The sequence below is a fragment of the Gymnogyps californianus genome, unplaced genomic scaffold (assembly GCF_018139145.2).
Source record: "Gymnogyps californianus isolate 813 unplaced genomic scaffold, ASM1813914v2 HiC_scaffold_34, whole genome shotgun sequence".
Classification (NCBI taxonomy): Eukaryota; Metazoa; Chordata; class Aves; order Accipitriformes; family Cathartidae; genus Gymnogyps; species Gymnogyps californianus.
Window position 1 is genome coordinate 539,408 of NW_026114224.1, and position 16,806 is coordinate 556,213.

Genomic DNA, 16,806 nt, shown 5'->3' on the forward strand with positions numbered 1-16,806 from the left:
AATTTCAGAAATTTTTTTTTTTATAAGAAGTAGCTTTTATATATTTTAAAAAAAAAAAAGGAAATGAGAAGTCCAATGGCAAGCCCACTGGCACATATTTTCATTTGGGGTGAAGCCACCTGCTGCCTGCATGCAAATATCTTAGGCCATAAACCTGGATTAAGCCTTGACTGCTGCGATATTTTTTCAAAACTTTGGCCGGAGATCATTTTTAGAGGGGGGAGAGGGAAAAAAGGTGTCAAGGAGCAAGATTTCTAGTAAAAATTTCAAGTAATTTCTGAGGTTCAGGACGAAGCATTGTGAGTGTATTCCCTCTTGATTTTTGAAATTTCTTGTCACTTCATGGTTTTTTTGACAGTCTCTCTGAGCAGTTTGCATTGAGGTGTTGCATTTGAGAGCTAAGTATTCATATGCTAACAGATGAAATACCTACTTTCTTGACCCTCTCCACTTACTTGACTGTTTTCAACTCACCCACTCCCTCTTTACTCTCTTCCTCTATAAACTCTGTTTTAACGGGTTCTAGCTCAGCCCTTTTGTCGCTCTCTGGAGTCCGGCAGACAGTCCCTGCCTGTGTAATCTTGGTTCCTGCAAGTGCTTGTTCTCCTCTTGCTGCTCCTGCCACCCCATCCCTTGGGCTGTTTGCTTCTTAATGGCAGCTGATGACATTCACACATCCTCTCTCGTGCAGTTCTTGGGTTGACATGCTGTCTTGGGATCCCATCATTTTTTCTCCACAATATTTCTGGAAAGTACCAAGATTCCCAATTTCAATGTGGTGCTCTGTTCATGAAGAAAATGTACCTTTTTTCTTCCCACCCCTGTCTTTTTGTGGCATAAGTGTGCCCAGTTAATTAAACCTGGCCATCCGACATCTGGATCCCCAGTTTCTGAAGGTGGGACAGGGAAATTGAGGTTCCAGCATATAAGCTCTGTCTCTTCACTTTGAGCTCCATCTAAAAAGTCACAGGGCTTACAAAGTTTTGCGCAGTTCTGTTTTTTGCCCACCTGCCTTCATCTGTGAAAGCCCTTCTGATTTCCCTTAGTGGCAGAAGGCGACGCAGGCAAAGTTGGTGACTGTTTCCCATAGTGCAGGGCTATTGGGGAAAATAAAGCTGTGAGCTTTGGCTAGGTGCTGTCAAGGCTGGGTGAGGTGAGGGTTAGGAAGTAGGACTTGCAGACAACTGCCCCTGCAGAAGCAAGAGCTCTTTGCAATATTAGTAGAGCAAAATATTATATGTGTCAGAACCATAAATATTGGCAGTATGGTTGTATCATGTTATGGAGGAGGCAGGATGAGAGCTGCCTGAAAATACCAGACTGCAGCCCATGGCTGGTGGAGTCCTGGCTGTCTTCTGTGTATTGTTTCTGTGCAGACCTGGCTCCTGACTTCCCAGCTGTGAAACTGACTGCTCGTAGGTTTTTTGGGTGTCAGTGCCATACTGCCTCCTCCCTGGCTCACTGTGCTGGCTGTCCCGGGCTAAACTTGAACAAACACGCTGCTATCGGTGCTCTCTCTGGGATGAGGAAGAGCACAAGAGGAAACAGAGGCTTAAATGGCAAAGCTGCTTCTGGACCTGTTGTTTGTGGAGCAAGGAAGTATGAACACATTGCTGGATGTGGCATGTTCCAGTTATCCAAGGGTGTTGGCAATGCTGTTGAACACATCCTTTCTAAACCCGACACAAACAGCTACTGCTGGCCTCAGCGCCTGCATCAATAGCCAGGTCTGAAGGGGCTGTGGAGGAGTCTGGGGGCTGCATCTGGCTCTTAGTGTCTACAGGATGAGAAAAGCCCATGCAAGCAGCTCTCTAGTTAGTGTCCCTGTTCCAGGATCCCATTCATGGCCATGTGTTGGAGAGCTGGCACAGCCTATTTTCAAAACACCTTGTATATCTTGTTCACGAGGCTTGCTGCTTCACAGCAAAGGTGACTGATGCTACTCGTTTGTGAAGGAGAATAAGGCCTGCCTGCCAGGGACTTGGAATTGGAAAGGGATTTGAGTTACTGGCTAGAGGTGGGGGTTTGTCTGGGGCTTTGTCTTGAAATGCAACTCTGATGTTATGGGTAACAGCTTTTGGGTCCTGTTCAGTAGCTGTGCATGCTGGATATCATCTCAGGGAAGCAGGTGATTTTTTCTTTGGCTGTTCCAGAAGCATGTACTTTTTTTTTCAGGGTAGGATTTGGAGTTCACTGCATCATTAGTTAAGGATTTTCCATGTTCATTTTCTGAGATTAGAACCAGTGTTGAGACACGCGGGCATAGTGCAGCAACTTCTCTTCCTTTAGAGCAAACAGCAGTCATTCACAAAAGCATGTGACTTCCTTTCTAATTCAAGATACTCAACATACTCAAGGAAGACCTTCCTGTTAAACAGAAACTCATTGCAAGAATATTGGGAGATGGATAAGTACCAGTTTCTTTTCTTGACAGAGAAAATACAGGTTTGATACTAGGTTTGATAGCAGCGTGAATATTGGCGGTATTGGAATTCAGTCTGGTGGTTTCCTGCATAAACAACCTTTTCTGCTGTCTTTTGGAGGTAAGAGCCAATTAAGGTGGAATCTCAGTGTGACTGTTGGTGCTGAAGTTCTCATCATAGCCTAATCAGAGAGCTCTGGAGGAGAGAGGGGAGGTGTCTTGTTCCAAAAGTTTGTCAGCTTGCTGATTTTCTTCCTCACAGTTCATACGGTACACAGAGCAGACAAGAGACCATTTGATGCCTGAAGGCTTTTATACACAACCAGGTAAAAGCCTTGTCCAGTGTCCAGAGATGACCTCACACAGCCACAGCTCCGGCCGCATGATGTCTGCCCGGATATCTCAGGACAGTTGCTGGAATAGGCAGGGAAGATACTGGTGGAAGTCTCCTGCTCTTTAGTAAATCCTTGTTATCATCACATTGCTCGTTCTGCTTTTTCCCCTACTGTACATTTCCTGGTACCATCACCACCATATACTTTTTCTGGAACTTACAAAATACTTTCCATCTATTTGTCCAGGCCTGTGAGACTTCAACTGCTCTGCCCTCTTGTGTGGCTTACTCTGCTCCTCTCTGATTATGCCTCTTAACCTATCTATGAGGGCTTGATGCGCTTCAGAATTTTTCCTCTTTGTCTTTCTCTGCATCTGTGGGTTTTAAAATTTTTATTATTTTACACTCCTGTGCAGTGGACACCTGTTTTCCCTTCCCTGTGAATGAGCTGGGACACTTCGTTGTCCCTGTGTGTGCTTGTGGTGGGTTGACCCTGGCTAGATGCCAGGTGCCCACCAAAGCCACTCGATCACTCCCCCTCCTCAACTGGACAGGGGGAGAGAAAATAAAACGAAAGGCTCGTGGGTCGAGATAAGGACAGGGAGATCACTCACCAATTACCGTCACGGGCAAAACAGACTCCACTTGGGGAAAAATTAGTTTAATTTATTGCTAGTCAAATTAGAGCAGGATAATGAGAAATAAAACCAAATCTTAAAACACCTTCCTCCCACCCCTCCCTTCTTCCCAGGCTTAACTTTACTCCTTATTTTCTCTACCTCCTCCCCCCGCCCGAGCGGCGCAGGGGGACGGGGAATGGGGGTTTGGGTCAGTTCATCACACGTTGTTTCTGCCGCTCCTTCCTCCTCAGGGGGAGGAGGACTCACACTCTTCCCCTGCTCCAGCATGGGGTCCCTCCCATGGGAGACAGTCCTCCATGAACTTCTCCAACGTGAGTCCTTCCCACGGGCTACAGTTCTTCACGAACTGCTCCAGCATGGGTCCCATCCACAGGGTGCAGTCCTTCAGGAACAGACTGCTCCAGCGTGGGTCCCCCGCGGGGTCACAAGTCCTGCCAGCAAACCTGCTCCAGCCTGGGCTCCTCTCTCCACGGGGCCACGGGTCCGCAGGTCGTGCCAGGAGCCTGCTCCAGCGCGGGCTTCCCATGGGGTCACAGCGTCCTTCTGGCATCCACCTGCTCTGGCGTGGGGTCCTCCACGGGCTGCAGGTGGATATCTGCTCCACTGTGGACCTCCATGGGCTGCCGGGGGACAGCCTGCCTCACCATGGTCTTCACCACGGGCTGCAGGGGAATCTCTGCTCCAGCACCTGGAGCACCTCCTGCCCCTCCTTCTTCACTGACCTTGGTGTCTGCGGAGCTGTTTCTCTCACATCTTCTCACTCCACTCTCTCCGGCTGCAACTGCTACTCCCCTGTAACTTCTTTTCCCTTTCTTAAATCTGTTATCCCAGAGGCGCTACCACTGTTGCTGATTGGCTCGGCCTTGGCCGAGTTGGAACGACTTGGAACCCGCTGGCATTAACTTTATCAGACATAGGGGAAGCTTCTAGCAGCTTCTCACAGAAGCCACCCCTGTAGCCCCCGCCCCCAACCAAAACCTTGCCACACAAACCCAATACAGTGCTCTTCCCCACTCTCCTTGGGTAAACGGAGAGTCTCTGTTTCCTCCCAAGTCCACACGTTCCTTCAGTGGCTCCCGGGGTCTTAAGTTTTGCCGAAAGCCTTTGTCTTGCTGGCAGTGTGTGATCTGAGATGCATCACTCTCTTTCTTGTGACTCTTCTGTCCCACCAGAAACAAGGGTAACATAGATGTTTGGACAAGGTTTTGGGGGCAAGTGTTTTCTCATGGTTATTCCTCAGAGCATTCTCAATCATGAGGCATTCCCATTAGACTCTTCTTTAGAGCTCGCCTGGTCTCAGACACTGATTCCAACTTTCTTTTCTCCTTAGTTTGGAAGCAAAACACCACTGGGTACAAAAGAGTGGATGCTGCTCCTGGCAAGAGCTGTTGATATCGAAGTCCCTCGTGTGATGCTAGATGCTGCGAAGGGTCTGTGTACCCTTTGTGTCCTGCCTCAACCCGAAGGCGTGTACATGGTGGTAGAAGTCCTGCCTGTTGCTGCTCTTGAGCTTTTGACTCCCTGTGGAGTCTCTCTTCTGACTCTCACTCTTCATTTTACAGTGGGTCTGCACTTGCACACTCCTGTCCTGGCTTCTGTGTTAGCTGCTGATCCTCTCTACTTGTAGCTGTGAGCAGGTGCTGGAGGCTTTTATTGGAAGAGCAGAAATGAATGGAGTGGAGCGGTTCAAGCCCCTCTTGAATGGCCTGGAGAGTGGAACCTCGGTGGTGCTGAAGGTATGTAGTTCCTCAAATTTTTGTGGACACGGCACTTGGAATCTAACATGGGAGCTGGAGAGCTTGTAGCAGGGTGAACTTGATGTGGATGAAATGCCTTTGGCTTTACTGCTTTTTTCTGCTGCAGCTTCGTGTATTGTCCTCTGGCCTCCTAGTAAGTCCTGAACCACCTGGACGGTTTCGGCTGGGATAGAGTTAATTCTCTTCTTAGTAGCTGATACAGTGCTGTGTCTTGGATTTAGTGTGAGAGTCATGTTGATAACATGCTGATGTTTTAGTTGTTGCTAAGTAGCACTTTTAAGTCAAGGATTTTTGACTCTGCCAGCAAGCAGGTGTGCAAGAAGCTGGGAGGGAGCACAGCCAGGGCAGCTGACCTGAACCAGCCACAGGGATATTCCATATGATAGAACGTCATGCCCAGTATATAAATGGGGGGAGTTGGCCAGGAGGGGCAGATCACTGCTTGGGCATTGGTCAGCAGGTGGTGAGCAATTTCATTGTGCATCACTGGGGTTTTTCTCCTTCCCTCCCCCCCTTTCTTTTTTTTGCTATATTCCTTTTCATTACTATTATTATTATATTTCATTATTATTATTGTTAGTATTATATTTTACTTTAGTTATTAAACCGTTCTTATCTCAACCCACGAGTTTTACCTTCTTTCCTGGTTCTCCTCCCCGTCCCACTGGGAGCCGGGGGGGAGTGAGGGAGCAGCTGCGTGGTGCTTAGCTGCTGGCTGGGGTTAAAACATGACAACCACTGACTTCCAATCAATGCTCAGAAGTTTTCTCTTTTGTGTTTAGGGTTGTTTTTTTCAGGTGGCATGTATGCAGCTGATCAACGCCATGATCTGTCCTGCTGGTGAGCCTGACTTGGGAGTTCAGATTTGTACTGAGCTGATGCATTCAGGACTTCAACACATCCTCAAGGTAAGAAGCTGCTGTCTTCCCTGTTTCCCCATGGAGTCTGATGGCCCCACCACTGTAGCAGAGCTGTTTTCAGTGTGAAAACACCCAGAAATTCTGTGTTTCTAGTGGACACAAAGCGAGGCTGGTCTTCTCACATCTGCTGCTGCGATGAGACATGCTATATTGCAGTCCTTTCGGTATCCTTCTAGCTGCCCACGCTTGCAGGGACATTCAGCTCCAAGCATGTGTTTTTGTTAAATAGCGATACTGCTTTTTACTGGAAACCTGTGACAATGATCTCTGCTTGTGCATGTGCAGTTCACACTCCCTTCTGGGTCTGTTCCTGGCCTCAGCTATGTGATTACGTTCTCTTCCTAGGGCCTTATTCAAACCTGTGGGAATATTACCAATATACCCAATCCAGACCATGTTACTTCAAGGTTTACTGTGAACTCTGAACCCCTGTCATCTTCAAGCAATGCACTTCAGAGGCCTTAGCCTGTAGCTTGGCTGATACTTTCCCAATACTGCAACACCATCAGTTTTCATTGGGTGTTTTTAGGTGTGCTGATGTCATTGACAGGAGTTGCGAACACTGGAGAAAGAAGAGCTGAAACTACAATTGGATATACTTGAAGAACAATGTGGGGAAGACTCTGAAGACCCAAGGATTCATCTAAATTAATCTACTCGTGCTCAAGTGGAATATCCTTTTGCTGTTTTCTAGGCTGTGGATGAGTGTGGGAAAGCTGACCTTCCTGGAAGGTTTCTCAGCTCAAACCCAGGTGAAAGGATGACTGGGACTGCCATCTCTATCAGAACAGGGAATGTGCACATATCCAAGCCCTTCATGCTACTAGGCAGGCATAGGATTGTATGTGGGTTCAGAAAGAAATTGCCAGAGTCCTCCTGTCTTTATGGAAGCATGGATATATGCTGATGTGTGGATTTTTTTTGTGGGCGGGTGATGGAGTGTTACCCCTTAAGTCAGGACGCAGGTGAACCCAGACATCTTGCTGTTATTGGACCGTAGTTGTTATAAAATTTTGCATGCTGGGTTGTCTGACTCTGCCTAAAGAATAAGGAAGTGAGTAAGGGTAAGGCTGGTGCTGCACCCAGGAAGAGAGGTTGGTCTGCAGATGACAGTTTTGAAGCTTGTGAGTATCAGGAGGCAGAACTGGCCCCAGTGACTTGATACAGTGTGGGCCACAGCTTGTTGGGTGTTCCTGTGTTTAGTCTGGCCTTTTAGGCAAACTGTGGTTTGCCTTCTGGACAATACGATGCAGGTGACATTTCTGTGCAGCATATTCAGCTTTTTGGAGATGGCCCCCAGAGGACACGTGAAACCACTGCTGCTTTGCAGGGGTATCATTTTAGAGTATTTTCATCACTCCCTTTTGGTGTGTAAATCTGGGGAGAACAGCAGTCTCTATAATGGACCTTTCCCTCTGCATAGAGAAATGCCATCCCACAGCCATAGCATGTGATGTGCCACAGCACCCATACTGTGCTGCGGCTGCTTGCGGTTGTGGGCATAGACTGACCCTGGTCAGGAGGGCAACCAGCTAACTAGTCACCAGTTCCCAAAGACGTGCCATCCTCAGACTGTACTAACAGAACCCCAGGACACAGGTCTCATCTCAGTCTGGAACGTGGAGGAGGCAGCTGGTGGTTCAGGCGTGGCTTTGGGATGAGGTAAGCAAGAGTAAAGAAATGAGAAAAGAGCATCCTGCTGCCCTGCTAACTATGAGGCACTCCTTGTGGATGAGAGACTCAGACTGAAAGCTTTTCATCCCTGCCCCCAGAAGTGGCACCTGCACTCCTTCCTCTCTACAGTCAGTCCTGTTATAATTCCTTGGGGCACTGAACTGTCTCATCAGAAAGTAGAATGGGTCTTTTTTTTTTTTTACAGGAAGTGGGAGGCTTTAAAGAAAAGGTGTCTTGGAAGAAAGTCTCTGCTGTTGTCTCTGACGTCCAGCCCAAGAGCTAAGGGTGGTGGCCTCCTAAGTATTTTGGTGACTGCATGTATGTCCAGTGCTGCTTGGCTGCACTACTGCAGCCAATTTGCTGCTGTTCTTACTTAAAATTATTCTTTAAAGTAAGTATGAACCTAAATTACCAAATTTTCCATGTTCCTTCTTGTGCCTTTGCATACAATTAGTAGGAAAGTGAAAATTCTTAAATTCTCTCGTTTTCAAAGCTGTTTTATTTCCCTTTTTTGTCTCCCTTTTTTTTATAAAGTGGTTTTGTTCTTTTCAGCTGTGAGGGAGACGTGTGGGACTAATATTTTTAGGGGAAAGAGAGAGAATAGGAGTATTAGGCAGAACCATTAGGAGAACCATTTCTCCTCTCAATAACGTAGCACCTTTTGCTAATCCCCAATGACTGAGAAGCCAGGTGAAATTTCACCCTGGGCTGTGTGAGATGCATGTTTGCCTGTGGTCCCCACCGCACTGCTTATGTACGAGTGGGAGCAGTGAATGAAGGTTATGTAGGTAAAACTGAAAGTTCTCGTAGCTTTAATTGGCTTCAACAGCAGAAGGAAGTAGCTAAATACTGCAAGGTAAGTAAATTCCTAACGGTGGGTCTTAGAAGAAAATGCTACAAGTAAGGAAGAAATCAGATAAAAGCACAACATCAGCTAAAAGCATAGCATGGAGCACAGGTCCCAAAAACCAGCAAGAACAAGAAATCAATTAATATAATTGCAGGGAACTCAGGATTAATGTTAGTCTGCTATTTCCAGTGAAATGTTGTTGATATGATTCTAACAAGAATCAAAAACTTCATGCCATTGTGTTCAGCCTTCAGTAAATAAAAACCACAACTGCACTCCATTTAAAAAAATGAACAATATTAAGAAAAGCGGAAGACTCTGTAGGAGAATAGGGGGGTGAAAAAATTAGAAGATTAAAGAGCATCTCTGAAAATCAAATCTGTTCAGATTAGTTGTGCTGCCTGAAAAAAATAATACCACTGTGAACTGACTGAACTGTTAGTGGCCATTCTTCAGAGGTCAGAGAAATTCCAGAAGACTTGGAAAGATTTTCAAAGAAATGATTTTTCAACCTGGTAAAGCTGAGAAACTTCTTTTAGCGAACAGAAAGCAAAGATGAAGAGTAGACAAGGATGCTTGCAATGGTTATTGAACGCTTGAAATTACTTGAAATTAGTTCAAAACAAAATAAATTGTCTGCCTCCCTTTGTTTTCCATATCTGTGTACATACTCCCTCCATATGTCTGCCACTGTGCTTAAATATGCTGAGGATATAGTCTCACAAGTTTTTGTTTAGAATAACCTCTTTTACATTTGATTATTTTTGTGCTTCATTGTGGATGCTTGCAGAGTTCATGACTTTCTGTACTCAGCTAATTGTTGTAGATTTTTTACATTTATAGTTTATGCTCTTAATTTTCAAAGAAGTTGAATTTCAGAAGAGGAAAGATACTGTGCCAAACTTAAACAGGAAAAGTCATTAGTGGAGGAGAATAAAATAAAGCAAATAAAAGTCCCACAAGGAAAGATGAAAGAAGATCTAAGAATAACTGAAATAATTGTTTTGTTCATTAGGTCACTAGCAACCGTTGAGCTCCTCAAAAGCTGTTTTCTGAATTAATTCAGGAGAAATTTTTGCTGCATGAGTGGCAGTAAAGTTTGCTACTTGCAGGAGGGGTGAGCTCTTGCTGCCCGTATGAACACAGGAGGAACCTGTACTGTAGGGGCTGAGGATAAAAGGCTGGTTTAGAGGAGCAATAGCTAATAGCTAATGGTGGTGAAGATGCTGGTCGAGTGTTGAATAGTAGGGAGTCCACTTGCAGCTGAACTCTTGATGCTTTATTGCTTATAGTGGAGATTCTGAGAAATAACAGACCACATGTTATCTAAAAAGCAAGCTTGTTCCTTAAAAGAACATAGCATAGAGGGTCAGAAAAAATGTTTGATTATTTGGTCTACCTGAATGTCTAGCTCAGTGTCCTGTCAATGACAGTGACCTTGTGCCTGGGGAAGCATGTGAGAAAGAGGGAAGCATATATAGCAGTTCCCAAAGTGCTCTTCTGGCCTCCAAACACACGCTGTTCCAAGACGGTGCGAGTCGGGTGTATTTTCAATGTACTTTGTACCCCTGAGTGGATTTGTCTTCCATAAACCTATCTGGTCACCTCTTGAAGCTGTATCATCTCCGAGCACCTGTAAGATCTGGGGCAAGAGTGTCACGGCTCTGCTGCCCCTTGTGTGACGAGCTAACTCCTCTTGTTTGCTTTGAACCTGATTCTTGATCTTGCCCGATGGCGCCCAGTCTTGTTTGAGTAGATGGTGAACAACAGAATCCTACCTGTCCTTTTCCTACCCCTAGGAATCATCATTTTAAACCTCTGTTGTTTCCCTCCCTTCACTGTCTCTACTTAGAGAAGGTCTAGCTTGCTTGCTTGTCCTGCATGTAGAAACCTTTCCACATTTTCATTGTTCATGTGGCCATTGTCTGAAATCTTGAAAAGTTACAATGGGGCATGTTTATGAAAACTCAGCAACAAATACTTTATTGGGAGTCCTTTCCTTATTTGAACCCAACGGCTTGCAGTGCTATTAATTGCCTTGTTGTTTTGTGTTCTCCTACTGCAGACCTCACTATCACAATCTGATTGATGAATGTGTCTCCCAAATAATATAGAAGAATGCAGCTGATCCTAACTTCAAGTGCAAGCATCTTGACATGAACGTTGAGCAGTTGTTAGCTAAGTCCTTTTGCTGAGTATACCTCAGCTGAAACTAGGCCCATCAGATCATGCTTCTAGAACAAACCCTGTATTCATTTGAGCTGTTGGCCATCAGATCTTCTTCTCTTCCTATTTTTTTCCTCTAGCTGAGCAAGATGCATGTGGTGGGACGGAGAAACTGGACATGGAGAAACAGCAAGTCACAGCAGAGAAGCAGGAGCTGGAAAGCAAAGTCTCCCGTCCGAGTGAGGCGGTACATCTCACGCTCAGTCATGGGCCGATGAGTTGGGGACAGGTTACAACAGGTCAGAGACTGTCCCCTCCTCAAAGTTCTGTCCCTCTCTGTGTAGAAGTGACAATGGAAAGAGGAGAAATAATGGTGAGAGACTCCACTGGTCAGAGATTTGAGCAGTGTCCTCAGGAGGCAGTCAGCCACCTTTGCTTGAACAGGTAGACAGGAAGAAGATGAAGAGGCTGAATGGTGCTGGTGATGCTTATAGCTGCTCACCAATGTCCTTTGCTCTGGACAGCAGCAATAGATTTGAGGCTGCAGAATCAGTCCGCAGATGACAACTTTTATTTCTCCCTAGCCCCGAAGCTGGGAAGGCATTCCTTGCGTTGATTCTCTCCCTACTCTTCTGCTCCACAGGCAGCTCTGGTGTTTTGTTATGCTCTAAATAGGTTTGGATCAGAGCTTTAACATGAATAGTTATCTGTCTTAAATTTTTCTTCTTGTACTTTGTCCAGCATTACACTCACACTCTTCTTTCAGCTCAGTGTCATCCAGATCTCCACTGAAGTGACCTGGCTTATGTGGGACTGACCCTGAAGTATCGTGGCTTTCCCATAGACACGTAGACTCCTCACAAACGTTGCTAAGCATGTTCTCAGAGCTGCTTTTTTGTATCATCAAAGAAATTGTGGGAGGCTTGCTCCTAAAACTGCCATGCTCTCTGTCCTACTCTGTGTGAGTAGGAAAATGCGGAAATTTTGTGATCTGCTTTTTTTCAGGATGCCCTGTGTTAGCTTGTGTCCTCAGTTCAAGCAGTCTACTATTACTGCACCAAGTGCTGTGCTTGGCCTGGAGCCCAGGTAGTCTGTGCATACTTGGTTTTGCTCTCTGGAGAGCAAAGACTGAACAATTAAGTAAACTTTTGGATTTGAATGCAGACATTTCTGCCTCCTAAGTTCCTTGTCTGATAGAATAGAAAATACACACTGGGTTTTTTAAAATGTGTTGACTTCTTTACTTATGATGAAAATAATATAGAGCAAGGTAAAGCTTCTTGCAGTTGTTTATAAAAACAAATGGTCTTGAATAGAAGTTCTATTGAAATCCCTTTCTTGATGACAACATACTTTTGTAAGCAGCTCTTCTTGTGGAGGAGAGGAAGAAAAACTTCTCCGTTATCAAGTCTTATCCCTCTGATTGTTTATCTTTGACCAGATTAGAAAGAACAGATGACTGGAGGAGGGAAACATCAAACTTTTTGCTGCAGTTCTTGGGCTGCTTGGTACTAGCAACTTGGCTGTGGCAACTGCTGCTCTGCACTTATCTCCCATCACAAGGCAGGAGTGAGTTGATCGGTGGAGGCCTCTCCTTTCTGAGATTTGGATGCTGTGGTCACGAGGTTTAATCTCATCAGGCTTGTACTGTCTCGTGCCAGGTTCAGGTCCCAAGCTGAGAGAGAATAGGAGAGATGGTGAGTGGGGCCATGCAATGCAAGAGAAGGCCTGTCGGAGTCTCTGGTGGGTCAAACAGCGAGGACCACAGGCTGACCATGGTGTGGACACACCAATGCCAGTGCAGCCTCTGGCTGACCTGACAATCCTCCAACTCCATCTAAAGGCAGCCTCTTTGGGGCAAAGCAAGGGCTTATCCGCCTTGAAGAAATGCCCCTCAAACCCTTTCCTCCCCAAGGTCTCGTCTCAATTTTTTTTTTTTTTAACTGAAGATTTTTCTTGTTACAACAAATCTGGCCTGGCATTTGTAATGACTTTAATCATTTCAGTTTCTGCTTCAGCTCACTTCAGTTCATAAATCAGAGTGCCAGTGCAGCTACTGAGTCCTATCAGTAGCCCTTTCTGTTGACGCTAGCACAGACTTTCTTCCCTTTTTGTCCTCACTGACAGGATTAGCAGATGGTGCAAACAGAGAATTAGGATTTTCTTTATATGCTGTGCAGTGTGTATCTAGCACCCTGTATGATAGTCATGGGCATGGATTGCTGGGACATTTTTGTATGTATTCACCAGCTTCCTAACAATTGAGACAGACCTAATAAATCACCGTGAGTCTCTGTTTCAACCACTGACTGCGGGGCAGGGGGGCTGTGCTTCAGTATGATGCTTGCCTGCGTAGTTTGCTCGCCACACCTCTTCTGAAGTCACCTTGCTGCAGGAATGCTTCTTTCCCTGCATCAGATTGTGGGAGGAGGACTTCAACTCCCTAAGGGAACATACAGGTTCCTGCCATATTGTCCTGCCTTCTGCTCTGGTTTTTCATTGTTGATGGAAGCTGATAGCATTATGCGAGGTGAAGAATAGGGAATTTAGATAGGTGTCGTGGTTTAACCCCAGCTGGCAACTAAGCACCACGCAGCTGCTCGCTCACTTCTCCCCGGTGGGATGGGGGAGAGAATCGGAAGAATAAAAGTGAGAAAACTCGTGGGTTGAGATAAAGACAGTTTAGTAAGTAAAGCAAAAGCTGCACAGGCAAGCAAAGTAAAACAAGGAATTCATTCACCACTTCCCATGAACAGGCAGGTGTTCAGCCACCTCCAGGAAAGCAGGGCTCCATCTCACGTACCGGTTACTTGGGAGGACAAATGCCATCACTCCGAACATCCCCCCCTTCCTTCTTCTTCCCCCAGCTTTATATGCTGAGCATGACTTCATATGGTATGGAATATCCCTTTGGTCAGTTGGGGTCAGCTGTCCCGGCTGTGTCCCCTCCCAGCTCCTTGTGCACCCCCAGCCTACTCACTGGTGGGGCGGTGTGAGAAGCAGAAAAGGCCTTGACTCTGTGTAAGCGCTGCTCAGCAGTAACAACAACATCCCTGTGTTATCAACACTGTTACCAGCATAAATCCAAAACATAGCCCCGTACCAGCTACTATGAAGGAAGTTAACTCTGTCCCAGCCAAAACCAGCACAATAGGCCAGATCATTTGGAAGATGTTTAAGCAGGGTACCCTGTTTGCTCTGTGACACTGAGCATGAACTGAACGCCAGCATGTTCTGCATGTTCTTGTTTCTACTACAGATGGATAGGCTGAAAAAAGAGCTGGAAGAGACTAGGAGAGGAACGGCTTCATGCTTTCCTGCCCTACCTGCTGCTTTCCTTCCAGGAAACGCAGGGAACATTGAGCCAGCACCTTCCCCTGCCCTACCAGGGGCCGTGGCTGGGGGCATCCCACTGCCTCCCCCAGGCGTAGGTATTCCAACTCCTCCCCTGGCTTCAGGTTCTGGGAAGCTCGTGCACCTCAAGTTCCTCAGAAGAAGTTTTACCAACCAGCCATACAACCAAGACAACCAAAGTGGACTAAGGTAAGACCTACATTTTAAAGGCCTTCTTGCGCCCTGTTCTTTCACCCAAGCAAGCTCCAATCTTTCCTTGTGTCTCATTACATCACCCTGACGGAGTGGTTTCATGGCACTGTTTTCTGTAGTCTATAGAAGAAGTCTCTTTTCTCTAGAAGGAGGTGATTTCATCTTTGCCTTTGTGTGCAGAGAGGGCTGAGCAGAGCACACGGGGACTAGAAGTGCTTGGTGGATATAGGGGCATGCAGCTGGGTCAGATGCCCTTTGCAGCACGACGGTGTCCCTTTCCATGGTTTGAGATGCAGAGGAACAGACTGTTTCTTAGTTAGTCTGTAGTCACTGGTTAATGAACTCTCTGGTACTTAGTTTTATTTCATGTTACTGGTGTTTATTGAATGTTTTCTGCCCTCTGTCTTGTAGAAAGCGTTCTGAAGGCTGCGCCACAGTTACACCCAATTTAATAATCATAACCTTTTTGAAATAAGCAAGCATCAGATGATTACACTGCTTGATAAATTACAGACTACTTTTGTAATTTAAATTACACTTTAAATTTAAATTGCAGGAGGAAACCTGCTTTTTCTTCCTTTTAACTGGGATGAAAAAATCTCAGAGGTTTCATGTAAAAGAAGAGGGTGGAGCCTGAAGTAAGTCGCAGACCTTGGGCAGTGGTGAAAATAGTGGCAATGAGAAGGAGCAGCTGAAAGATACTGAAGTGATGGGCTGACACAAACATAACTGAGGGGAGGAGAAATATTTTAAAGACTTAGGATTTGTGCTTGGTCCTTCTTGCACATTGAGGCGCATGAGGTCTCTGAAGACTGTTTCTGGGCAAAGGCAAGCCAAGATCGGTTTGAGAGCGATGAACCGTTCACTCAGTTGACTCTTGCCTTTCTGAAGCATGAGTGACAGGCTCAGTGTCACTGTAAGAGGGATCAATGCAGTGCTTAAAGGGTTGTTCATTGCCTTTGGCAGGAGTATACAGGAGTTGGGTGTTGAGGATTCATGCCTCCCAGCCCACCTCCCTGCAATCTAGTCTCTTCCAAAGGAGACGGCTCCCACTTGACACTTGTATTCTCTGTGTTGAGGAGAGACTGGAGCACTCCTGTCTTCTCTGAGCACTGGAGAAGTCAGCTGCATTTGCAAGCAGTGATAGCACCATCTCATGTCTCTTTGTCACTGTTGCTGAGTCCAGAGATGAGGAAATTCATCATACCAAGCAGAGAAAGTGGAGATCCTCATAATCCTCCCAACTATGTCGTTGCATTTCCAATGTGAGCATGTCTCGTTCTTGGGGCCCCTGCCTGCTGAGCTAGACTCTCCTCTGCTCAGGAGTGCTTCAGGACTAACTCTGTCCAAGACCTGCTTCCCAGTGCACTCCCTGCTTGCACTTTCTCCTTTGGGATAAAAGTGTCCTCCTGTAGAGCAACAGGGAACCATGACTGTGTTTAACAGTCCTAAATTACATATATGATCACGTACAGAGGAATCGAGGCAACAAATTCCATAAGGTTGACCTGATTATTATCTTTATTTGGAGTGTGTACGGGGGAAATCCAGAAGAAATCCAAGAATGCCAATGTTCCCCCTAATGCAGCCCAGGATACCTTTAGCCTTCTTTGCAGCTATTTGGTGCAAGGACACCCAGGTCCTTTTCTGAAGAGCTGCTTTCCAGCTGGGTGGCCCCCAGCATATATTGGTGCATGGGGTTAGTACTCCGCAGATGAAGGACTTCCCACTTTTCCATGTTGAAGTGCATGAGGTTCCTGTCGGCCCATTTCTCCAACCTGTTGAGGTCCCTCTGGATGGCATCATGACCCTCTGGCCTATCAGCCACTCCTCCCACCTTTGGTGTCATCTGCAAATTTGCTGAGGTACACTTTCCCCATCATCCAGATCATTAATGAAGATGTTGAACTGGACTGAATCCAGTATTGATCCCTGGGGTACACTGCTAGTTACTGGCCTCCAACTACATTTTGCACCACGGATCACAACACTTTGGGCCTGGCCATTCAGCCAGTTTTCAGTCCACCTCACTGTCTGCTCACCCAGCCCAGACTTCAAGAGCTTATCTAGGAGGATCTTATGAAAGACAGTGTCAAAGGTCTTCCTGAAGTCCAGGCAGACAATATCCACTACTCTCCCCTTGTCTACCAGGCCAGTGATTGCATCCCAGATGTTTATCAGGTTGGTCAAACACAACTTCCCCCTGGGGAAGCCATGCTGACTACTCCTGATGACTGTCTTGTCCTTCATGTGCCTGGAAATGGTTTCCAGGATTAGCTGCTCCATCACCTCGATGAGGGATGACCAGCCTGTAGTTCCCTGGGTCCCCCTTCTTGCCTGTCTTGAAGATGGGGGTGATATTTGCTTTCTTGCAGGATTTGGGCACTTCTCCCAATTACCAGCATCAATCAAAGATTATCAAGAGTGGCCTCGCAATGACCTCAGCCAGTTGCCTCAGCACTCATGAGTGCATCCCATCACGGCCCATATGTCCAG

At 46.2% G+C, this 16,806-nt stretch overlaps 1 protein-coding gene across 1 annotated transcript in view; it reads left to right on the forward strand.

Moving 5' to 3' along the window:
• The first annotated feature begins 5,064 nt into the window (after positions 1-5,064).
• The window catches only part of LOC127028510 (E3 ubiquitin-protein ligase KCMF1-like), a 40,596-nt gene continuing 28,854 nt past the window's right edge, over positions 5,065-16,806 (forward strand). Inside the window, exons 1-4 of the mRNA XM_050914267.1 lie at positions 5,065-5,133; positions 5,952-6,062; positions 6,769-6,826; positions 10,905-11,003. Of these exons, the coding sequence (XP_050770224.1) occupies positions 5,065-5,133; positions 5,952-6,062; positions 6,769-6,826; positions 10,905-11,003 (337 nt within the window). The remainder of the gene's footprint in view (positions 5,134-5,951; positions 6,063-6,768; positions 6,827-10,904; positions 11,004-16,806) is intronic.